The sequence below is a fragment of the Haemaphysalis longicornis genome, unplaced genomic scaffold, assembly GCF_048455015.1.
Source record: "Haemaphysalis longicornis isolate Haplotype H1 unplaced genomic scaffold, Haemaphysalis longicornis Haplotype H1 scaffold_10, whole genome shotgun sequence".
In the NCBI taxonomy this organism is placed as follows: Eukaryota; Metazoa; Arthropoda; class Arachnida; order Ixodida; family Ixodidae; genus Haemaphysalis; species Haemaphysalis longicornis.
In genome coordinates this window covers 17,736,363-17,759,525 of record NW_027526204.1, presented here as the reverse complement: position 1 = coordinate 17,759,525, position 23,163 = coordinate 17,736,363, and the positions used below count along the sequence as shown (strand labels likewise).

Sequence of the window (23,163 nt, the reverse complement as noted above, 5' to 3'; positions counted from 1 at the left end):
AAGAAAAACTACCATGCGCGGTTTGCGGCGGCCGCACCAACTAAGGCTGTGACGTTGGGAGGAGGGGCGCCGTGATTGGACGATGCCCAAGGTTAGCAATCACACAAGTTTCGGTTTCGGTTTCGGTTCTGTAAAACATAACCAATGGCTTTGTTGGATGGGCATTCTCAATATCTCAGTAATCATCGTACCGCGCTTCTGCCATGTTGTCGGCTGTAAAATGCACAAGATAAGCCTCCCAGGACGGCTTGTAGTCGTAGCATTCACTAGCCGAGACCTACGCAGTGCATGAACGCCCTCCGCGTACCCGCAGACGCCCAAATATCGTGCGCTTTTCCCCCATATTTGGAGCTTGCCTCCCTCATGCCTGTATCGTAAAAAGCGTGTTCGCACCAGGCCAAGGGTCTGTTTATTCTGGCCTGTGCCCACTGCCTGCAAGCAGTCGGTGCTTATGGCAACAGCACGCCAACGAGAACTCGCTAGCGCGCCAGTGCCAGCCTGCGCGCGTTTTGTGAACTAGTTCGTGTAGCCATGAATGTTGCGGCCCAAAAAAAGGTGAACTCAATATAGAAAACATCGGCGGAAAACAAAAAAGTTAACTTACAAAAAAAAAAGGCACGTACCCGCGGGGATTCGAACTCGTGACTGGCAAAACATTTACGGTGAATTTCTAGCGCCCCAGACCGCTAGGCCACGGAGCGGGACGCGAATGCCTTGCTAATATAGGGTATATATTGTACAACCGGTTTACACTTTTATTTAGTTTTGGCATTTCAAGCCGCTTAGGTGACTATTTGTTGTACTGCGATCGTGCAGTAAGCGTCGCCCGAGTTTCCACAGTAGCTCACGTCTAGCAATTGCATTTCGTAGACGGAAAAGCGTTCGCAGATGCGAAGTCGTGCTGCTGACCGCTGTGCTTGTTCGCCCAGCGCAAAAAAGTGCTTCCCGCGCCCTATTTTTACGCTGTACGATAAAAATATCAGTTGATTTTATTTCCTTAGTACCTATATTGACTTCGCTGACTCTTCTCCGGCCTTCAAGAGGCCTTATATTTTCCTACTGGCGTACCAGTCAGCGAAGCGTCGCATGTGCAGCACTTGTATGAAGCGGCCTTGACTTGGAGCTAGATACAGTGTACAAACAAACCAAGTAAAGAAAGGCACATTCTTCCATTCACAAACGTGTCCTGGCTTCGTTTCAACTAAGCGAACGAATTGCGACCAAGCAATTTTTTTTAACCTCCTTGATTGCGACGACCCGCCGGCGGCCGGCGGACGAAACGCTGGGCCGACTGACTCTGTCGGCAGGGGAGCCGTGCAGTAGCGCACCCGTGGCGCAGCCAATGGCCAGCTCATCCCCTCCTGACGTCACACGAAAACGCCACAGAAAATGGGTGAGCGTAAAGAGAGGAGGACAGCGTTTTCGAATTAGTTTTTCTACTAAATAAAATCGCGTAAACGCGCCTAGAGTGGTCGAAACATGGCCTGGGGACTCCGGACTACAATTTGCGCTAGTAATCCCGCAATGTTTACATATCACTTCGGTGTCCCTTTAAGAAACATCAGTCAGTTGTCAGTTTCTTCAAAAAAATTCACGCATCTCCAAGAAGTGAATCATGACGAGTTGGCGAAGCACTGGGGATCGTTCTTACAGGAAATCACCCGTGAGTGCGCACTGCTCCTAAAACGATTTCCAATTAAAATCCAATGTAACACAATTCAACTTAACACAATCAAGCCCAATCCATTTCAGCAAAATGCAATTCAAATCCAAATCTGATTCAATCCAATCCAATCCATAGTTCCTCGCGCATGCGCAGAACGGCTCTCCAGGAGGTTTCTTTCTCTGTCTGTCTCTCTCGTTGAACCTTTTGTTTTGTTCGTGTTAACCTTTTGTGAACCTTTTGTACAGAGATCTCTCGATTTACATGGTGCTGTGCTTCTCTCTCTCTCCCTTTTTCTCTCTCTAACCTTTTGTAAAGCTTTCATTTTGTTGTTAACCTTTCGGGAACGTTTTGTTCAAAGATGTTTCGATTTGCACGGAGCTGTGCATCTCTCTCTTTCTCTTTCATTCTCCCTCTCTCTCTCTAACCTTTTGTATACCTTTTAGTTTGTTCTTGTTACCCTTTTGGGAACCTTTTGTTCGCAGATATTTAGATTTACACAGTGCTGTGCGTCTCTCTCTCTAACTTTTGGTGAACCTTTTATTTTGTTCTTGTTAACCTTTTGTGAACATTTTGGTCATAGATGTTTTGATTTACACGGTGCTGCGCGTCTCTCTTTCTCTTTCTAATCTTTTCTGAACCTTTTGTTTTTTCGTTGTTCACCTTTTGGGAACCTTTTCCTCACAGATGTTTCGATTTACGCAATGCTGTGCGTCTCTCTCTCACACTTTTTGTGAACCTTTTATTTTGTTCTTGTTAACATTTTGTGAATCCTTTGTTCACAGGTCTTTCGATTTACACGTTACTGTGCGTCTCTCTCTCTCTCCCTCTCTAACACTTTGTGAACCTTTTAGTTTGTTCTTGTTAACCTTTTGGAAACCTTTCGTTCACAGATGTTTGAACTTACACGGTGCAGTGCGTCTCTCTCTTTCTAACCTTTTGTAAACCTTTTATTTTGCTGTTGTTATCGTTTTGGGAACCTTTTGCTCAGAGATGTTTCGATTTACCCGATGCTGTGCGTCTCTCTCTCTCTCACCTTTTGTAAATCTTTATTTTGCTGTTGTTAACCTTTTCTCAACCTTTTCTTCACTGATGTATCGATTTACACGATGCTGTGCGTCTCTCGCTAACCATTTGTGAACCTTTTATTTTGTTCTTGTTAACATTTGGTGAACCCTTTGTTCACCAAATTGGGGGCACGACAGCGCTTGCCGCACAATGCTCACGACACTGCTATTCCAGGTACTGCTATGCTGCCTGCCGACCACAGACTGCCCCTGCCACGTCAGCGAATTGCTGCCCGGAGCCCTATCCCAACCCCAACCCAGCCTGCTGGAGCGTGGAATCCCCCAAAACCCGCCACCAGCCATCTACCACCTGGATTCGACGCCTTCAACTGACTTCGCCTGGCAACCGATGTACCCGCCGACGTCACGAGTCACGGGGGACGCACGCGCTCTACTTAATCAGAAGCTCGCCACCAAAATCCCGGGGCACGACAGCGCTTGCCGCACAATGCTCACGACACTGCTATTCCAGGTCAGTTATCTTAACAATGCTAAACATTATATTTCTAACAACCCCTACCTTATAGCGTTGTCGTGCCCCTACGACTTGAAGTGGCGAGATTTTGTTAGCTTGTGCTTCAAGGCCCTCTAATTTCATTTATCATCACAAGTGCTACTACTACTTTGTGGCGATGTTGAGCTGAACCCCGGCCCACCCCAACCCGACCTCCCATCCATCATGATTACCATTGAGAGATTGGAGAAAGCCCTTCTGACTGTTTCCACCGACATAACCAAAATCATGGCCACGCAGTCCAACCATGAACAGCTCCTTACCACTTTAACAAACCGTATTTCTGTGCTCGAATCACCTCAGACCGAGCAACGCACACTCACCGAAACTAACGAGGCACTTAGCATAAAACACGACATCGAAATCCTTAAAGCCGCCCACACTGATGCTAACAACCGAATGCGCCGTAACAACCTTCTTTTTTTCGGACTTGACGATTCGGCGGACGAAACCTGGGAAGGTTCGGAGGAATCGATTATCACGTTTCGCAACAACCATCTTCACGTCAAACTTGAACCAAACAGCATCGAGCGTGCACATCGCCTGGGAACATTTGCAGAACTCAAAAAACGTCCCATTGTAGTAAAACTAAGCCATTTCAAAACTAAAGAGAAAATACTAAGTAACGGACCAAAATTGAAAAACACTACCTTCGCAATCAGAGAAGACTTCGCCCCATCCACGCGCCTTGCACGCTCGAAGCTGTTGAAATTCATCCGGCCCCAAAACTGCGCTTTCAAACTTAGTGTCGACAAGTTACACGTAGGTAAAAAAACTTACTTCTACGACGCACTATCTGACAGCATTAAGGAACGCAACTGGTCTAATGACACGTTAGAAATCCGTGCCCAAGCACCGCCAGCAAACACAACCCCTAGCGCCCCGTGACAATCCCCGAATCGCCCATTCCAGAGTACCACGAGCCACCGTCCTGCATCAGTCTTAAATCTTAACGTTGCATTTACAAACATTAGAAGTGTAATCCCTAAACGCGACCAGATTCAGAGCCTCATCGAAGATATCAGTGCTGACATCATAATACTGACAGAAACTTGGCTACACGTGAACATAAGCGATAATGAAGTGCTTCCCTCTAACCTAAATTTTTCTCTTTATCGCCGCGATCGTAACGACCGTAGAGGCGGTGGCGTTCTCATAGCTATCAAAAATACCTTTTCATCTTCGATCATATGCGCCGACGAAAATATCGAACTAACATGGGTTTGCGTATCCGATCCTCCCCGGAAACTAATATTCGGCATTTGCTACAGGCCACCGGACAGCCCCCCTAATTTTTGTAACATGTTCCGCAACTCTTTAACATTAGTTCAAAATAAATATCCCGATACACCCATCTTCATATTTGGCGACTTCAACTACCCACAAATCAGCTGGCCTTTACTTTCAATCCCTGACAGATCTTCTAAAGAAGCAGAGCAATTCCTAGACGTAACATTAGATTTCAACCTTCATCAGTCAATAACATGCCCTACCAGAGGCAACAACACACTCGACTTGCTGCTAACATCCTGCCCTGATGACATCAAATCAGTAACCGCACTTCCTGGGCTTAGCGATCATAGTTTACTTCATATTTGCATCGCTTCCCCACTAAAAAGGAGATCACCAACAACGCAACTTATCACAGATTATAAGCGGGGAAACTTTGATGCCATTAACAATGAACTTGCTCTTTTCTTCGATAGCTTCCGAGATACTTACTTAACCAGATCTGTTAATGCCAACTGGGAACTTTACAAGACTACGTTACTTAATCTTAAAAACGGACACATTCCAACAATAGTTATCAAATCCGACTCTAACAATGAATGGTTTACAAAACGCCTAAAAAGCCTCCGTAACCGCAAAAAGCGCCTTTACAGAACAGCACATTCAAACAACAACTCTTTAGCATGGGAACGTTACCACTCATGCGCTAAACAATATATTCAAGAACTAACTACAGCAAAAGAAAAATTCTTCTCCGAAGATCTGTTATCCATTCTTCAGACTAACCCAAACAAATTCTGGCGCATCCTATCACCAAAGTCCCGATTCAGCCGCATAGCACTTACAAACTCGGAAGGAGTAACTATCGACACTAACCAATGCGCCACTGCCCTGAACGATCACTTTTCCTCTGTGTTTTCCTCCGCCAGTAACACTGTTGCCGTCACACCACTGGACCCTCCCCCAATCGAAATGCCTGATATTGTAATCTGCCCTGAGGGAATAGCTAACCTTATAAAAGCTCTTAAACTTTCATCTTCAGCCGGCTGCGATCAGATTAACAGTAAACTACTGAAAAATACCCTACTGCTCTCTAGTCAAATCTTACACCTAATATTTACCCAGTCACTTGACACCGGGCACGTCCCGGATGATTGGAAAAAAGCCCAGATCGTACCAATTTTTAAATCCGGTAACCCTGCAATCCCAACTAACTATCGTCCTATCTCAATGACCAGCATCCCATCCAAACTACTTGAGCACATTCTATTCTCCAACATAATGACCCATCTAGAGTCGATCAACTTTTTTTACCCACAACAACATGGCTTTCGAAAATCCTACTCGTGCGAATCACAATTATCAGACTTCACAAACGACTTACTACAATATATGGACGCCAACCTTCAGATTGATGCCGTCTTCTTAGATTTCTCGAAGGCATTTGACCGGGTTCCCCACAACCGACTGCTCGCTAAACTTTCTAACCTTGGAATTCCTTCTAACATAATTTCCTGGCTTAAAAATTTCCTCACCAATCGTAAGCAATTCACAACTGTCAATGACCATCATTCGTCCCTCACTGATGTGACGTCCGGGGTCCCACAGGGTGCGTGCCTCTCACCACTGCTTTTCCTAATTTACATTAACGACCTACCGAATAATATTGTTAACCAGTTAAGACTATTCGCCGATGACTGCGTCATTTACACTACCATCCGCAACCCTGGAGACAGTATTGCTCTTCAACATGATCTCAACCATATCGCCGCATGGTGTGATCAATCATTAATGCCACTAAACACAGAAAAATGTAAACTGGTATCATTCACCCGTAAAAAAACCGTATCACAGTTCTCCTACAAAATTAACTCGTTCCCGATTGCCGCTGTAACATCCTACAAATACCTCGGAGTTCATCTCTCACCATCCCTATCATGGACATTTCACATTCAAACCATTTGCTCAGACGCCGCGCGCACGCTCGGCTACCTACGCCGGAATCCAAAACTTGCATCTCAGGACATAAAAAAACTAGCCTACCTAACGTTCGTACGACCAAAACTGGAATATGCATCATCGATTTGGCATCAATCACAGGCATACCTCACCCACAAATTAGAAGCCATACAGAATCGTGCCGCCCGCTTTATCTGCTCACAGTACTCCACTAACACAAGCGTAACCGCCCTAAAGCAATCTTTGAACCTGCATTCACTTGAGTCACGCCGGATCATTTCACGCCTCTGCCTTCTTCATGCCTTTTATTATCACCCGAAATCCAGACACCCTATCTTAAAACCGCCTCCCCGAACCTCGTCCCGTATCAGCCACAGCAACGCCATAGCACGACTACCCAGCCGTACTTCATCAATGCTCAACTCATTCTTCCCTCAAGCAATAACCCTCTGGAACCATTTGCCCGATACAATAGCCTCGTGCGCAGACCGCAAATTATTCCGCGAAAAATTGCTCATCCATGTTTCATAATACCTGCGTATCAAATGTGCTTTATGTGTTTCCTTTCCTTAGTGCTGTATCCTTTGTACATTTGAACTGTATTTTTGTACTGTAATTTTGTATTTGCTGCTAATATTGCTGTACCTTTGTCACTAGTTCTTTTTTTTGTTGTTGTTGCCTTGTAATTTTTTTTTAGCGCTGTGTCATACCTTTCTGCACGCCCCCCCTTATGTAATGCCCTCAGGGCCCTTAAGGTGGAAATAAATGAAATGAAATGAAATGAAATGAAAGATATTTCGATTTACACGCTGCTGTGCGTCTATCTCTCTCTCTCTCCCCCTCTCTCTCTCCAACCCTATGTCAACCTTTTTTGTTCTAGTTAATCTTTTGGGAACCTATTGTTCACAGATGTTTCGAATTACACGTTGCTGTGCGTCTCTCTCTCTCTCTCTTTCTAACCCTTTCTGAGCCTTTTATTTTCTTCTTGTTAACCTTTTGGGAACCTTTTCCTTCGCAGACATTTCGATTTACACGGTGCTGTGCGTCTCTCTTTCTCTCTAACCCTTTGTGAACTTTTTATTTTGTTCTTGTTAACCTTTTGTGAACATTTCGTTCACAGATGTCTCGATTTACACGGTGCTGTGCGTCTCTCGTTCTCTCTAACCTTTTGCTAACCTTGTATTTTGCTGTTGTTAACCTTCTGGGAACCTTTTGTTCACAAATGTTTTGATTTACACTATGCTTTGTCTCTCTCTCTAAACTTTTTGTGGGCGTTTTATTTTCTTCTTGTTAATATTTTGTGAGCCTTTTGTTCACAGATGTTTTGATTTACACGCTGCTGTGCGCCTCTCTCTCTCTCTCTAAACTTTTATGAGCCTTTAATTTTGTTCTTGTTGACCTTTTGAGAACCGTTTGTTCGCAGATATTTCGATCACCACGCTGCTGCGCATCTCTCTCTCTCTCTAACCTTTTGTGAACCTTTGATTTTGTGCTTCTTAACCTTTTGGGAACGTTTTGTTCACAGATGTTTCGATTTACACGTTGCTGTGCGCCTCTCTCTCTCTCCTGTCTCTCTAAGCTTTTGTGAGCCTTTATTTTGTTCTTGTTGGCCTTTTGGGAACCGTTTCTTCGCAGATATTTCGATTACCAGGGTGCTGTACGCCTCTCTCTCTTTCTAACCTTGTGTGAACCCTTTATTTTGTTCTTGTTAACTTTTTGTGAACATTTTGCTCACAGATGTTTCGATTTACACGTTCCCGTGTCTCCCTCTCTTTACTCCCCCTCTCTCTAACCCTTTGTGAACCTTTTATTTTGTTCTTGTTAACCTTTTGGGAATCATTCATTCACAGATGTTTCGATTTACACGGAGCAGTGGGTCTCTCTCTCTCTCTCTCTCTCTCTCTCTCTCTCTCTAACCTTTTGTCAACCTTTGCTTTTGTTCTTCTTAACCTTTCGGGAACTTTTTGTTCAAAGATGTTTCGGTTTACATCTTGCTGTGCGCCTCTCTCTCTCTCTTCCCTCTCTCTAACCTTTTGTGAGCGTTTTATTTTGTTCTTGTTGACCATTTGCGAACCGTTTGTTCGCAGATATTTCGATTACCACGGTGCTGAGCGTCTCTCTCTCTGTGTCTCTCTCTCTAACCGTTTCTGAAGCTTTTATGTTGTTCTTGTTAACCTTTCGTGAACATTTTGTTGCAGATGTTTCAATTTACACGATTCCGTGTCTCTCTCTCTCTCTCTCTCTCTTACTCCTTCCTCTCTCTAACCCTTTGTGAACCTTTTATTTTGTTCTTGTTAGCCTTTTGGGAATCTTTCATTCACAGATGTTTCAATTTGCACGGAGCTGTGCATCTCTCTCTCTCTCTTTCTCCCCCTCTCTCTCTAACCTTTTGTATAACTTTTAGTTTGTTCTTGTTAACCTTTTGGGAACCTTTTGTTCGCAGATATTTCGATTTACACAGTGCTGTGAGTTTCTCTATAACTTTTGTTGAACCTTTTATTTTGTTCTTGTTAACCTTTTGTGAAGATTTTGGTCATACATTTTTAGATTTACACGGTGCTGCGCGTCTCTCTTTCTCTTTCTAACCTTTTGTGAACCTTTTATTTTTCTATTGTTAACCTTTAGGGAACCTTTTGCTCACAGATGTTTCAATTTACACAATGCTGTGCGTCTCTCTCTCACACTTTTGTGAACCTTTTATTTTGTTCATGGTAACATTTTGTGAATCCTTTGTTCACAGATATTTCGATTTACACATTACTGTGCGTCTCTCTTTCTCCCCCTCTCTAACCCTTTTTGAACCTTTTATTTTGTTCTTGTTAACCTTTTGGGAACCTTTCGCTCACAGATGTTTCAACTTACACGGTGCACTGCGTCTCTCTCTCTCTAAACTTTTTGTGGGCGTTTTATGTTGTTCTTGTTAATATTTTGTGAGCCTTTTGTTCACAGATGTTTCGATTTACCCGATGCTGTGCGTCTCTCTCTCTCTCTCACCTTTTGTGAATCTTTATTTTGCTGTTGTTAACCTTTTCTGAACCTTTTATTCACAGATGTTTCGATTTACACGATGCTGTGCGTCTCTCTCTAACCATTTGGGAACCTTTTATTTTGTTTTTGTTAACATTTTGTGAACCCTTTGTTCAAACATAGTTCGATTTACACGCTGCTGTGCGTCTATATCTCTCTCTCTCCCCCTCTCTCACTAACCCTATGTGAACCTTTTTTGTTCTAGTTAATCTTTTGGGAAGCTTTTGTTCACAGATGTTTCGAATTACACGTTGCTGTGCGTCTCTCTCTCTCTTTCTAACCCTTTCTGAGCCTTTTATTTTGTTCTTGTTAACCTTTTGGGAACCTTTTCTTCGCAGACATTTCGATTTACACGGGGCTGTCCGTCTCTCTCTCTCTTACTCCCCCTCTCTCTAACCCTTTGTGAACCTTTTATTTCGTTCTTGTTAACCTTTTGGGAATCTTTTATTCACAGATGTTTCGATTTACACGGAGCTGTGCGTCTCTCTCTCTCTCTCTCTCTCTCTCTAACCTTGTGTCAAACTTTGCTTTTGTTCTTCTTAACCTTCCGGGAACCTTTTGTTCAAAGATGTTTCGATTTACATCTTGCTCTGCGCCTCTCTCTCCCCTCTCTCTAACCTTGTGTGAGCCTTTTATTTTGTTCTTGTTGACCTTTTGCGAACCGTGTGTTCGCAGATATTTCGATTACCACGGTGCTGAGCGGCTCTCTCTCTCTCTCTCTCTCTCTCTAACCGTTTCTGAAGCTTTTATGTTGTCCTTGTTAACCTTTTGTGAACATTTTGTTCCAGATGTTCCAATTTACACGTGTCCGTGTCTCTCTCTCTCTCTCTTTTACTCCTCACTCTCTCTAACCCTTTGTGAACCTTTTATTTTGTTCTTGTTAACCTTTTGCGAACCTTTTGTTCGCAGATATTTCGATTTACACAGTGCTGTGCGTCTCTCTCTCTAACTTTTGGTGAACCTTTTATTTTGTTATTAACCTTTTTTGAACATTATGGTCATAGATGTTTTGATTAACACGGTGCTGCGCGTCCCTTTTTCTCTTTCTAACCTTTTGTGAACCTTTTATTTTTCTTTTGTTAACCTTTTGGGAACCTTTTGCTCACAGATGTTTCAATTTACACAATGCTGTGCGTCTCTCTCTCGCACTTTTTGTGAACCTTTTATTTTGTTCTTGTTAACATTTTGTGAATCCTTTGTTCACAGATCTTTCGATTTACACGTTACTGTGCATCTCTCTCTCTCCCCCTCTCTAACACTTTGTGAACCTTTTATTTTGTTCTTGTTAACCTTTCGGGAACCTTTCGTTCACAGATGTTTCAACTTACACGGTGCAGTGCGTCTCTCTCTCTCTAACCTGTTGTGAATCTTTTATTTTGCTGTTGTTATTGTTTTGGGAACCTTTTGCTCACAGATGTTTCGATTTACCCGATGCTGTGCGTCTCCCTCGCTCTCTCACCTTTTGTGAATCTTTATTTTGCTGTTGTTAACCTTTTCTGAACCTTTTCTTCACATATGTTTCGATTTACACGATGATGTGCGTCTCTCTCTAACCATTTGTGAACCTTTTATTTTGTTCTTGTTAACATTTTGTGAACCCTTTGTTCAAAGATATTTTGATTTACACGCTGCTGTGCGTCTATCTGTCTCTCTCTCCCACTCTCTCTCCAACCCTATGTGAACCTTTTTTGTTCTAGTTAATCTTTTGGGAACCTTTTGTTCACAGATGTTTCGAATTACACGTTGCTGTGCGTCTCTCTCTCTCTCTTTCTAACCCTTTCTGAGCCTTTTATTTTCTTCTTGTTAACCTTTTGGGAACCTTTTCTTCGCAGACATTTCAATTTACATGGTGCTGTGCGTCTCTCTTTCTCTCTAACCCTTTGTGAACCTTTTTATTTTGTTCTTCTTATCCTTTTGTGAACATTTCGTTCACAGATGTCTCGATTTACACGGTGCTGTGCGTCTCTCTTTCTCTCTAACCTTTTGCTAACCTTGTATTTTGCTGTTGTTAACCTTCTGGGAACCTTTTGTTCACAGATGTTTTGATTTACACTATGCTGTCTCTCTCTCTCTCTAAACTTTTTGTGGGCGTTTTATTTTGTTCTTGTTAATATTTTGTGAGCCTTTTGTTCACAGATGTTTTGATTTACAAGTTGCTGTGCGCCTCTCTCTCTCTCCCCTCTCTCTAACCTTTTGTGAGCCTTTTATTTTGTTCTTGTTGACTTTTTGGGAACCGTTTCTTCGCAGATATTTCGATTACCACGGCACTGTGCGCCTCTCTCTCTCTAACCTTTTCTGAACCCTTTCTTTTGTTCTTGTTAACCTTTTGTGAAGATTTTGCTCACAGATGTTTCGATTTACACGTTCCCGTGTCTCTCTCTCTCTCTTACTCCCCCTCTCTCTAACCCTTTGTGAACCTTTTATTTTATTCTTGTTAACCTTTTGGAAATCTTTCATTCACAGATGTTTCGATTTCCACGGAGCTGTGCGTCTCTCTCTCTCTCTCTAACCTTTTGTCAACCTTTGCTTTTGTTCTTCTTAACCTTTCGGGAAACTTTTGTTCAAAGATGTTTCGATTTACATCTTGCTGTGCGCCTCTCTCTCTCCCCTCTCTCTAACCTTTTGTGAGCCTTTTATTTTGTTCTTGTTGACCTTTTGCGTGCGAACCGTTTGTTCGCAGATATTTCGATTACCACGGTGCTGAGCCTCTCTCTCTGTCTCTCTAACCGTTTCTGAAGCTTTTATGTTGTTCTTGTTAACCTTTTGTGAACATTTTGTTCCAGATGTTTCAATTTACACGTTTCCGTGTCTCTCTCTCTCTCTCTTACTCTTCCCTCTCTCTAACCCTTCGTGAACCTTTTATTTTGTTCTTGTTAACCTTTTGGGAATCTTTCATTCACAGATGTCTCGATTTACACGGTGCTGTGCGTCTCTCTCTCTGTCTAACCTTTGGTGAACCTTTGATTTTGTTCTTATTAATCTTTTGGGAACCTTTTGTTCGATTGTTCGAAGATGTTTCGATTTACACAGCTGTGCGTCTCTTTCTTTCTCCCCCCTCTCTCTCTGTAACTTTGTGGGAACCTTTTATTTTGTTAGTGTTAACCTTTAGGGAACCTTTTGTTCGCAGATATTTCGACTTGCACGGTGCTGTGCGTCTTTCTCTCTAACCTTTTGTGAACCTCTCTCTCTCTTTAACCTTTTGTGAACCGCTTGTTCACAGATGTTTAGATTTACACGTTGCTGTGCCGTGAGCACGGACGCCGGACAGACGCCGGACACAGCCTCCACCTTAAGGTGCTTCGCCCCTAAAGCCCAAATAAGGTTCGGAAACTCTTGCAATCATTATTGCTTTTCTCTGAGCGGATGGGACGCGCCTGTAGTCGACCGGTGAAAAGTAAACACAGGCATTGCGAGGCTTCTTCGCGAGGTTGGGAGCTAGGAAACAGATACACGCAGGGCAGTGTTGAGCGCTTGATGGGCGCTGTCGCAGCTAATATGCCCTGTGCCGATCGAACCATCCTGCGTTTGTGAGAGAAGGAAAAAAAAGCAACCTTGGGAGGAAAGCGCATAACATTCCGGCTAGCGTGTAAGAATGTTATGTTACGTAAGTTCAATTCCAGAATTTTGTTATTGTTTACACGGGCAGTTTTGTTCCTCTTAGCAGGGTGCCCTCGCCATTTCTTTAGATAATGGTGCCATTCAGAGACAAAAGCATTGTTATGTCTTCGCTGTCGTTGTGAAACAGTGACCTTTTTCGAGACTCATTGCTGCCAAATGGGCCTCCATTTTTTATCTTTTTTTTTCAACCGGCGAGGAAATGTTGCTAACAGTGCCTACTTTTTATTTTGTGACAGAGTTGTTTCAACTGAATCGATTCCGTGCAGTGCGCCGCGTGCTGTCATTGGTCGCACCCCGACCAGCACCGATAACAGTGACAACAGCTATCGCCTCGCATCGGCCGTACTCGCGCCAATAGCGCTCTCGAAGAGTGGACCTGCCGCGAACGTGCCGTGGGCCGCAGAGCTAGCTTCCGTACTCGTTCGTGCCCCCACCAGCCGCGACCACAGCATATCGTCTATCGTCGGCCGTTCGTGGAGCCACCCGGCCGCGAACTTGCCCGAGAGCCTCCTCTGTGGCGTCAACCATAAGCCTTGTAGACCACGAGCCTAGACGCCATGTCAGTCACCATGCTGCCGGCCAACGCACGTCACCAAAGCGCGATGGAGAGGTTGGGCGATTACGTAGAGCCCGAGCAGCCAGGCCTTGGTGCAGCGTGTGCCGAAGGAAGTGCGCCACATAGCCGCCGTACTCGTTCACGTGCCGACGCACCGACCAGCCGCGCCAACAGCGTTCCGTCTCGAGTAGGCCGTACTCGCTGCTCGCATGCTCGTAGAGTTGACCGAGAGACTGCTGCGGTGGGCGCAACGACAAAATCAGCCGTTGTGCAACTGCCGCAGTCGCTCGCCAACGGCGAATCGCCTCGCGTCGATCGTCGCCGCTACTCTTGAAATTTGCTCATTTTCTCTCCGAAACCAAGAGCCTCTTCAGCTTCTCGCATTACCGAAACGCATGAAAGCAATCATTAGGAGTTTTAGCATTCCGTCGGTTCCGCAGCTAGCGTGTTGGCCGAGACAACGTATAGCTATAGACGTTGGTTCGAGACCCGTCCCGGCACCTGCGCATTCGTCATGGTTGGGTGGACATCCTCGCCCCGCCCGTGCGCGCAGGCGCAGTCGGGCCACGGTACGAGTTAACAGGCACTAATTGCGCTGCGCACTCGCGTGAGGCCCCACGTAAAGGGCTACTGACGAGAGACGAGGGCAGCACGGGGGTCCTGCGTTTGACGTCACATCCGGAAGTTCGCCGCAGTGGCGGAAGTTGCGGTGACACTAAGCTAGGTGCTGCTTCTGCTGAAGTGGCGTGTTTTCAACCGGTTTTAATCAAGATACTGCGCGCGTGTGGAATTTAAAATTAGGTCACAAGAGGCTTTAGTGGTGTGTACAACACGTTGATGCAAAATTTGCGGGAGGAAAATTTTTGTTGCAGTTTGCCTTTGATTTGCCTTTGCAGTTTGCCTTTGCCTTTCCTTCATCCTGTTTTTTGCTCCATTGTCAATATGGCGCCAACATGTGCTGAATTGTCCAAGCGACTTGAAAACTTGGAAAACAGATTTGAAAGCAAGCTTACAGAAATGGTTGAGAAGATTGCAGACAGTGTGCAATCTAAGTTAGCTGATAATCCCGGCCACATCATTGAGAACATGCGGAAAGAAATGGACGAGTTTCGTGAGAGTCTTATGTTCCTGAATGCTTCAGTTGAGCAGCTAACCGCCGAAAAAAAGGAGCTCAAAGACACCAATAGGTCCCTGTTAGCACATAACGCCATGCTAGAACAGAAAGTAGCCGATCTTGAACAATACTCTCGTAAAAACAACGTAGAGATTCGAGGCGTTCCATGTACTCAGGGAGAGGATTGCATTGCGATTGTCCAATCAATTGGGAACAAAATCAACTGCTCGGTTTCTAAAGATGACCTAGACGTTGTTCACCGAGTTCCATCGTCGTCCAGCTCAAAGAACTTGATCGTCCGGTTCCGCTGTCGCACAACAAAAGCAGAGTTCATTTCCAAGGCACGTAAAGCACGACTGCAGACGAGAGACATTGGCTATCATGGAACTGCAACTACCCCTGTTTATGTCAATGACCATTTAACACAAGAGAACAAGAAGCTTTTTGCCGAAGCTCTTGCACTAAAAAGGGGAAAAAAGTGGCAGTACCTTTGGACTGAGGACTGCGTCATAAAGGCCCGCTATTCGTCTGACAGTCGGGTCTTTCGTATCCGGGCTGATGGTGACCTTGCAATATTCCACTCTTCTTAAACTTGTACACCGACTTCAAGCTGTCCTACGTAGACGTTAGTGAACTTTCGTCCTTATTTTCCGCTCCTCATTCTTCTGTCGTCCACTTCAATGCTCGCAGTATTCGTAGGCATTACAACGAATTTATTTTGCTATTTTCTTCGATCCGGCATCCATTTTCTGTTTTCTGCATCTCGGAAACGTGGTTAACTGAATCGGACAAAGATCTGTACAGCTTTCCTTCATATTCATGTGAATATTTTCATCGGGCTTCTGGCCATGGGGGCTCCGCAATATTTATTTTATCAGGAATCAGCTACAAACGTCGCTCTGACCTTCGAATTGATGTCGCTGATTGCGAATCGGTATGGGTTGAAATTGACGGCTCCGTCTTCGGATCTAACGATAAAAACATTGTATTTGGAAGTATTTACCGTTCACCAAGTTCATCTGTCTCCGACTTCTGCTCCGCTCTTACTTCTCTGCTTCAAACTGTCGCACAAGAACAAAAAAATGTTATAATTATGGGGGACATTAACATAAATCTGCTGGATGACAGCCACTCATTTCTTCTCGATTACATGAACTGTTATCAGGGGTTTGGATTTGAGTCCCTAATTACCTTGCCAACTCGATGTAATAACCTTGGTCACGGCACGTTAATCGATCATGCACTATCCAACCTACTTTCTCCTCCCGAAGCTTTCGTCATACGCGCCAACATAACCGATCATTATCCAGTAGCATTGCGTTTTCCACCTCCAAGGAAGTCGCATCGTAAACAGTTTACGAAGACTGTTTTTAATAAGGTACAATTCATAGAATTAACCAATCAGTGCGATTGGACTAGAATTACTTCTTCCTCGGATGCGCAGACGTCTTACAGTGATTTTTGTGAAATCATTGCGAACTGCATTTCTTCTTCAACTCATGATGTAATCTGCAGACGTAAGTACTCCTCCCCACAAACTCCGTGGCTTACGCCGGGCCTACTAGTTAGCCTAAGGAAGAAAGATAACCTATACCGGAAAACTAAAAAGAAACCTTTTAACGGCAAACTCAAGCTACGCTACAAGAAATACTGCAACTTACTCAATACGCTACTAAAACGCGCAAGGCGTATATACTATGAAAAAGAAATAAATGAAGCGGGTAATAATACTGGCAAACAATGGCGCATAATTAACTCGTTTTTGAACAGAAACACTGCTGACAATTCAATTTCAGAAATATTACAAAATGGAACTTATTAAGTAGCCCCAGTGACATTGCTAATGCCTTTAGTGACGCGTTTTTTGCTCCTCCAGTTGCGAACTTAACTACACCTGACGATAGCCTGGAGCGTTCCTTGCACTCGTTTTATCTCTTTCCTACCAACTCGGTGGAAGTTCGATCAGTCATTACTAATCTGAACTGTTGTAGTCCCGGCCTTGATAACATTCATGCCCGACACATCAAAGTAATTTCCGATATTGTATCTGGCGTTTTCGCTCACATTGTTAACTTGGTTTTTAAAACGGCTGTTTTTCCACTCGAAATGAAGAAAACCAGAGTGACCCCAGTCTTCAAAAAGGGTGATAAAACATCCGTTGGAAATTATCGGCCCATTTCTATTCTCCCATTTTTTAGCAAAGTGCTTGAAAAATTGATAGAACAACGTCTTTCAAACTATATCTGCAAGTTCAACCTACTATCTCCAAGGCAATTTGGCTTCCGCAGCGGTTATTCCACTAATCTTACGTTGGTTGCACTAACTGACAAGATCAAAAATGAAATTGATAGGGGTAAATTTGTTGGTGCTGTTTTTATTGACTTTACGAAAGCTTTTGACTCAATTAATCATAACATTCTTTTTCAAAAACTCGAATCTTATGGTATTAATGGCCCTCCCCTAAAGTTAATACGCAATTATTTATTAAATCGCCAACAAACAGTCATTATATCTGGCGTATCTTCTACTACTAAAACAATAAACGTAGGTGTTCCTCAGGGTTCCATTCTTGGCCCACTTCTATTTTTGGTTTATATCAATGATCTTCGTAATTGCCTTACGCCAGCTTCTGATTGTATTTTATATGCGGATGACACCACCATATATTCTTCGCATACGTGCATAGACGATCTAACACAAAACCTTAATCGTGACCTCACCAGTATTAACACGTGGTGCCGCAAAAACCATCTACTGATAAATCCAAGCAAAACTAAATTTATGGTTTTCAGGTCGCGTCACAAAGAACGAAGCAATATTCCACCTTTGAGCATTAATTTCAATGCAATATTCTCAACAGAACAGTGTTCATTTCTCGGTATTAAACTTGACCCGTTCTTGAAATTCAATGCCCATATTAATTCCCTCAGAAAAAAAAACGGCATTTGGAATTAGGGTGCTAATTAAATCAAGGCAGTACTTTCCTATTTCAACACTCCTCACGCTGTACTACGCTTTTATACATAGCCATATTAATTACTGCATAGCATCTTGGGGATTAACATACAACTGCCATATCTCTCCATTACAGCACGTTCAAAAACAAGCTATTCGAATACTTACACACAGCACTTACAGCGCACATGTCGCACCTCTTTTGCGCGAACTTAATCTGTACTCAATCACACAGCTTATAAGCCACAATCTATGCCTCATTGCCTACCGCCTGGTTCATGATCCCGGTATTCTTCACATAATTGACCGCCATACCCTCTCTAACCCCAATAAAACTAGGTTTGCAGAGTTAAATAACTTGTTACTGCCTTCAGTGCGCACTAACTATGGGAAAAGTACAGTCGGCTTTGCTGCTATAAAAGCTTGGAACAACTTGCCTTATAATGTTAAATCTGCATCATCCTTGTCATCGTTCAGGCATGCTCTCAGGACATTTCTTTTCTCTGACAATTTACGCTGATGTAGTTGCTTACTAATGTATTCCTTTCCAATGTTTTGGGTACTTGTACTTCATTTTCTGGTATGTATTATAGAGTTTCTTTCCATGTCATAGGTTATTCTTATTACTGCAGCTGTCCGTTTATGCATATTATTCGTGTTCATGACTGCTACTAAATACTTAGTTGTGTACAATAAATAAAAAGGGGTCCCATTACAGTTTATAACTCTGGGACCCCTTTCTGTATATGTATTTTTACACACTGTATTTTCAAAACGAGAATAAACTGAAACTGAAACTGAAACATCTCCGCTGTTAAAACCTGTTAGGTGTGGTTTGCCGTTGACCCAATAGAAGTTGTACCGCCGCGGGAGATAGGCCAGTAGGACAAACAAAAATGGACGCTTTTCTTTTCACAATAGGCCATATATCCCAAAGACGTTTCATACAACGTTATGGTGCAACACACTGAACCACGGTCAGTGATGTCACAGATGTGCAGCATGCCGTTGTCTATGAATGGCTCCACGAGGTGATGGGTGGTGCTGTTCACGATTAGCTCAGACTATTGGGATGCAAAGGGGTAGATCGGGCGTATGCATAATGATTAAGAGGGGAAGGTTGAGAAGCAAGCTCTGATCAGCCCCTACAACGGCGCCGCTGTGAGGGACAGCATCTTGCACAGTACCCAACCGCCGTGGTGGCTCAGTGGCTAAGGCGTCGTGCTTCTGTTCACGAGGTCTGGGGTTCGGTTCCCGGCTGCGGCGGCTGCTTTTCTGATGAAGGCGAAGATCCAAAACGCCCGTGTGTACGAGATTTCGGTGCAAGGTAAAGTTCCCCAGGTGTTCAAAATTAATCCGGAGCCCTCCACTAAGGTGCGACTCATATCGTGCGCATCCACAGCGCGTTAAACCTTACAATCAATCAATTGCACAGTACCCGATTATCTTCAGCGTTGCACGCAGCGGGGCGGTTGCTCAATTATTAGGATTTTTGAGAGCAGTACGTTGTTTGTTGCTTTGTTTCGGCGTCACGCGGTGATGACCAAAAAGGTATTGTCTTGGCCTCTAAAGCAATTGTGGTGCCGTTGTCAGAAAAGATGTCCATGACTGCAATTATGTCGCAAGGCCACCTGTGCTGTAGAAAGAACAAAGCCGGGCCGGTGGTTTTGTTAATGCGTAAGCAACCTATATACGCTCTACTTCGCAAGACCAGATGTGAGCACCTGCGGACCGTTCAATTTATTTTGGCGTTGTTTGTTTGTTTATTTACCGTTTTTACTCGCATAATGATCGCACCCCTAAAGTTTGTCGCCGAAATTCGATTTTTCTTTATTTCCCGCGCAATGATCGCACTCCGAACTTGCTGGAGCGATAGGCCGTACATCCGCCAAGTCTACCCAAGTCCCGTCACGTCTGTTTTTTGTCTGCGCTCGTTCTGTCACCTTTTTTTTTCTGTCCCGTCTGACTGCACAGTTTGAGGTTTCAAAATGAGAGGTCGTGATTGAATGAGAAATACTTAGCAAAAATGTATCTGTGCTGTTCATGGGATGCGTGCGTTTATTACAAAGGTAAGCCATTTTTACCCTTTATTTTTTATTGTGTTCATGACACCCATCGTAAAATTATTGACCCGCAGCTTGTTGCGCTTCCTGTGTTCAAATATTTTTCGCAAAAAATTTACCCCGCGTAATGATCGCACCCATAAATTTGCATGAAATTTTTTTTTGAAAAAAATGACGATCATAACGCCAGTTAATACGGTATCTGTTATTTATTTATTTATTTATTTATTTATTTATTTGTTTATTTATTTAATTTAAATTTGTATCAATTTTTCTTGAAAAACAGTGGGATCATTGCGCGAGTAAATACGGTAATATTTATTTATTTATTTATTTATTTATTTATTTATTTATTTCCAGAGAGGCTCTGACAAAGCCTTCCAACCCATGGTGGCCATTGACAGACTGGAGGCATCCACCTCTGAAGACTATGCAGCGGAAACTGCGACGTTTCCTGCACGACAAAGAAACTCGTGAGCATCAAAAGTCTGCGCTCAGCATTTCCGATCGTAATTTGCAGAAGGAAAGATCTCATGAATGATGTTGCTAACCACTGCCGGCTAATAACCATTTGCCTCACTGTGACTAGGCCACCCAATTCCTGACCTTGAATCACCAGCAGCTGTAAACACACCTGACCACGGCGGCGGTCAGGCCAGTGATACAGCAGAGGATGCTAAGCAACTCTCTGTCCAGAGGCGCGCCGCTGACAATTGAATTTGCCAATGTTCCGCCAGTATACTGCGTCTAGACAGGTATGCTTGGCTGCTATATTGGAGGAGGCCTTGGGTGTTCACTGGTATATCATAAGATTAAGCGACATTAGTGCAGGAGAAGGCTTTATAAAGTTCAGTAGCTGACATATTTTGTGCGCTACACCGCACGAAAAAAACAAGAGAGCCCCTTAGGAGAGTCGGGATTATGTATTTTTCTCTGGGCCCCCCGGGGAGCGATTGTGTCCTCTTTCTTTTACATTTGAGTAGTTTTTGTTTGTCCTTCATGTTCTCTTTTGTTGGTGTTTTTTCTGTTGTTGGTGAAAGTGGTCCTGTAGGAGTGGCACGTACCCTATGAGGGGATCGGCCAAAGAACCATGGTGGAAGGAAAGAAGAAAGAAATGTCATGCAGTTATGGTGCTTTGTGCGAGTCATAAGACGGCGGCTGGAAAGGACTGCGAAGCGTCCTCTTTTAGTTTTGTTTTCTTCTCCTTGAGGGTACTGGCGCGTGTTCATGGAAAGAAGTTTTCTTTTTCGTCTGTTCCCTACTTGTTCGCCCTTATAAAGCCTATATATTCGCCATCAGCGTAAACGTGTTTGGTGCTTCTGTAATTAGCGTGCTCAAATTACTGCCTCGCTGCATGTATCTTACGCACGTCTCCAAAGCCGAAGCCCACAACGCGTTTACTAGGTTGAACTTTTGTTCGCGGAAACTAATGCTCCGCGATGAATTCGGGTATGCTTGTCGACCTTCAAATCTGTAGCTCCCGGGTTCAAGTCCCAGGCCCATTCAAATTTATCTTCTACACTTTTATTCTGTTTCCGCTTTCGGTTATTTTTCGGATCATCTTTAGGACACGCCGATGACGGACGCCGCCTTTTCGCTTAATGAAGCACGTAAAACGTGGCTGCCCGCGGAAGAAGATGCAAAGGAACACAAAATGCCGTACGGCTCGTAAAGAGTCGCGCGCGTGTCGCAGGTGAAACCAGCAGCCGGTACCGCAGCAACCGTTGCGACGCGCACATTACACGCCAGATATATCTCCCTCTGGTTACTAACACTGGTATTATGAATCCCTCCTTCCCTTCAGCCTCCAGTCGAGGAATCTTTGAAGGTAATTTTCGCATGTACAAGCGTTGCGGTATCATTCACTCAGCCGAGACGAGGAAACACACGGAGTAGATGAGAGACTCAGAATACGTCCATAACACAGTGCCACAACAAAAGATGACATAATTAAGGCAGACCTACCACTAGACACACTGGGAATCGCAGAGATTGAAAAAAACAGCGCTTTCGTGGTACCACGCGTAAGCAGTCTTGAATGACTCCCGACATTTTGGTAATGGTGGCGCAAAAGAGAAACATCCCCGTGTAGAGATTACCGCACACGTTAAGGATTCACAGCTAGTGAAAATGAATCCGTAGATGTATACTACAGGTTGCGTCAAGGCTTTCAAAGGAGTTTTAGGGTGTAAATACATTAGGGTAACATTATGGTAACATGAGGGCGCCGGGTTCAAAATTTTCGTAACATCAACATGCGCAAAATACTTTATTTTGTAACGTTGGTCCGGTAACGGACATCCCCTGCTGTCAGCGTTATGCGACTGGCATGTTTGAAGGGGATATAGAAGCAGTGTGTTTATCGAATAAAAAAGAAAAGTGTTAATTGGGGGAGCAAGTTACAAATTTCAAGTTCGTTCTTTTGGGAAACCATTGTCATCCGGACCGGACAAACGCCTGTCACGCAAAATTTTCATGTTCTGAATGTTGCGATGAACGCCCTCAGCTAACAATGTATGCTCTCTTTTGAATTGCTTGTGTTTCTTTACACTATACAGCGGAGTAATCAGGACCCCACGATGACGCCCGTGCCACAGCCTGTCTCCTGAGCGCACTAAGTTGGAGAAAATGCTTTAAATGGAGCAAGGTGACGACTGGTGGTAGTTGTAGCATTTGCATCTTGGAGAAAAGCGTGAAATGTCAGGGACACAAAGAAGAAAGTGAACAGGACAAGCGCTGAATTTCAACTCATTTTAACAGAAAGACGTCTTAACTACATACACAGAATCTCCCTCCCCCACAGCACGTGCCCAAACCAGCCAATCGCATACTACCACTACCGAGACACTCCACAGCTGACAACCCACCCTTCCTGCCACTGGACACACCTTATCTCACATGGCCTTATAACAAACGAGTTGAACATCAGCGCTTGTCTTATTCACTTTTTTCTTTGTGACCCTGATATTTCGCGCTGTTTCCCAACATGCTTTAAAGGGAGGCCTAATCGTGTCTAGGCAAAACAAAGGACGACTGTTGCGACGATGTCATCTCACCGCTGACAACCCATTGCTGCATGCGCGAAGGCCGACTCGGGCCGAGCTCCGTCGCCTCCGACCTACGTGTTGTAGCGTGGTTTGAAGCGAGCGGCCAGCCAATGTTGCAGCCGTGAAGAAGTCCAGAAGACGTAGGCAAAACGTAACTTGTTTACTGCATAGCGAGAGATGAGCCGAAGCCAAAAAACAATGGCCCGACGGGCGAGGTTACAATACAGGACTCGAGAAGAGTGACAGCATTGATTCACTGCTCTAACAGGAATGAACTACAGCGCTTGGAGGGTTCTTATTTGTACCCAAAGCGCTAACAGTTTAAACAAGCGTTCCCTCTAGATTGTGCA

At 44.1% G+C, this 23,163-nt stretch overlaps 1 protein-coding gene across 2 annotated transcripts in view; it reads left to right on the top strand.

Annotated features, from left to right (window-relative positions):
* The window catches only part of LOC144158251 (uncharacterized), a 40,630-nt gene that overhangs the window by 2,475 nt on the left and 14,992 nt on the right, over positions 1 to 23,163 (top strand). For both annotated transcript variants that reach the window (XM_077688992.1, XM_077688991.1), the window contains exons 3-4: positions 12,681 to 12,781; positions 20,127 to 20,239. In XM_077688992.1, the coding sequence (XP_077545118.1) occupies positions 20,154 to 20,239 (86 nt within the window). In that variant the 5' untranslated portion in view covers positions 12,681 to 12,781; positions 20,127 to 20,153. The remainder of the gene's footprint in view (positions 1 to 12,680; positions 12,782 to 20,126; positions 20,240 to 23,163) is intronic.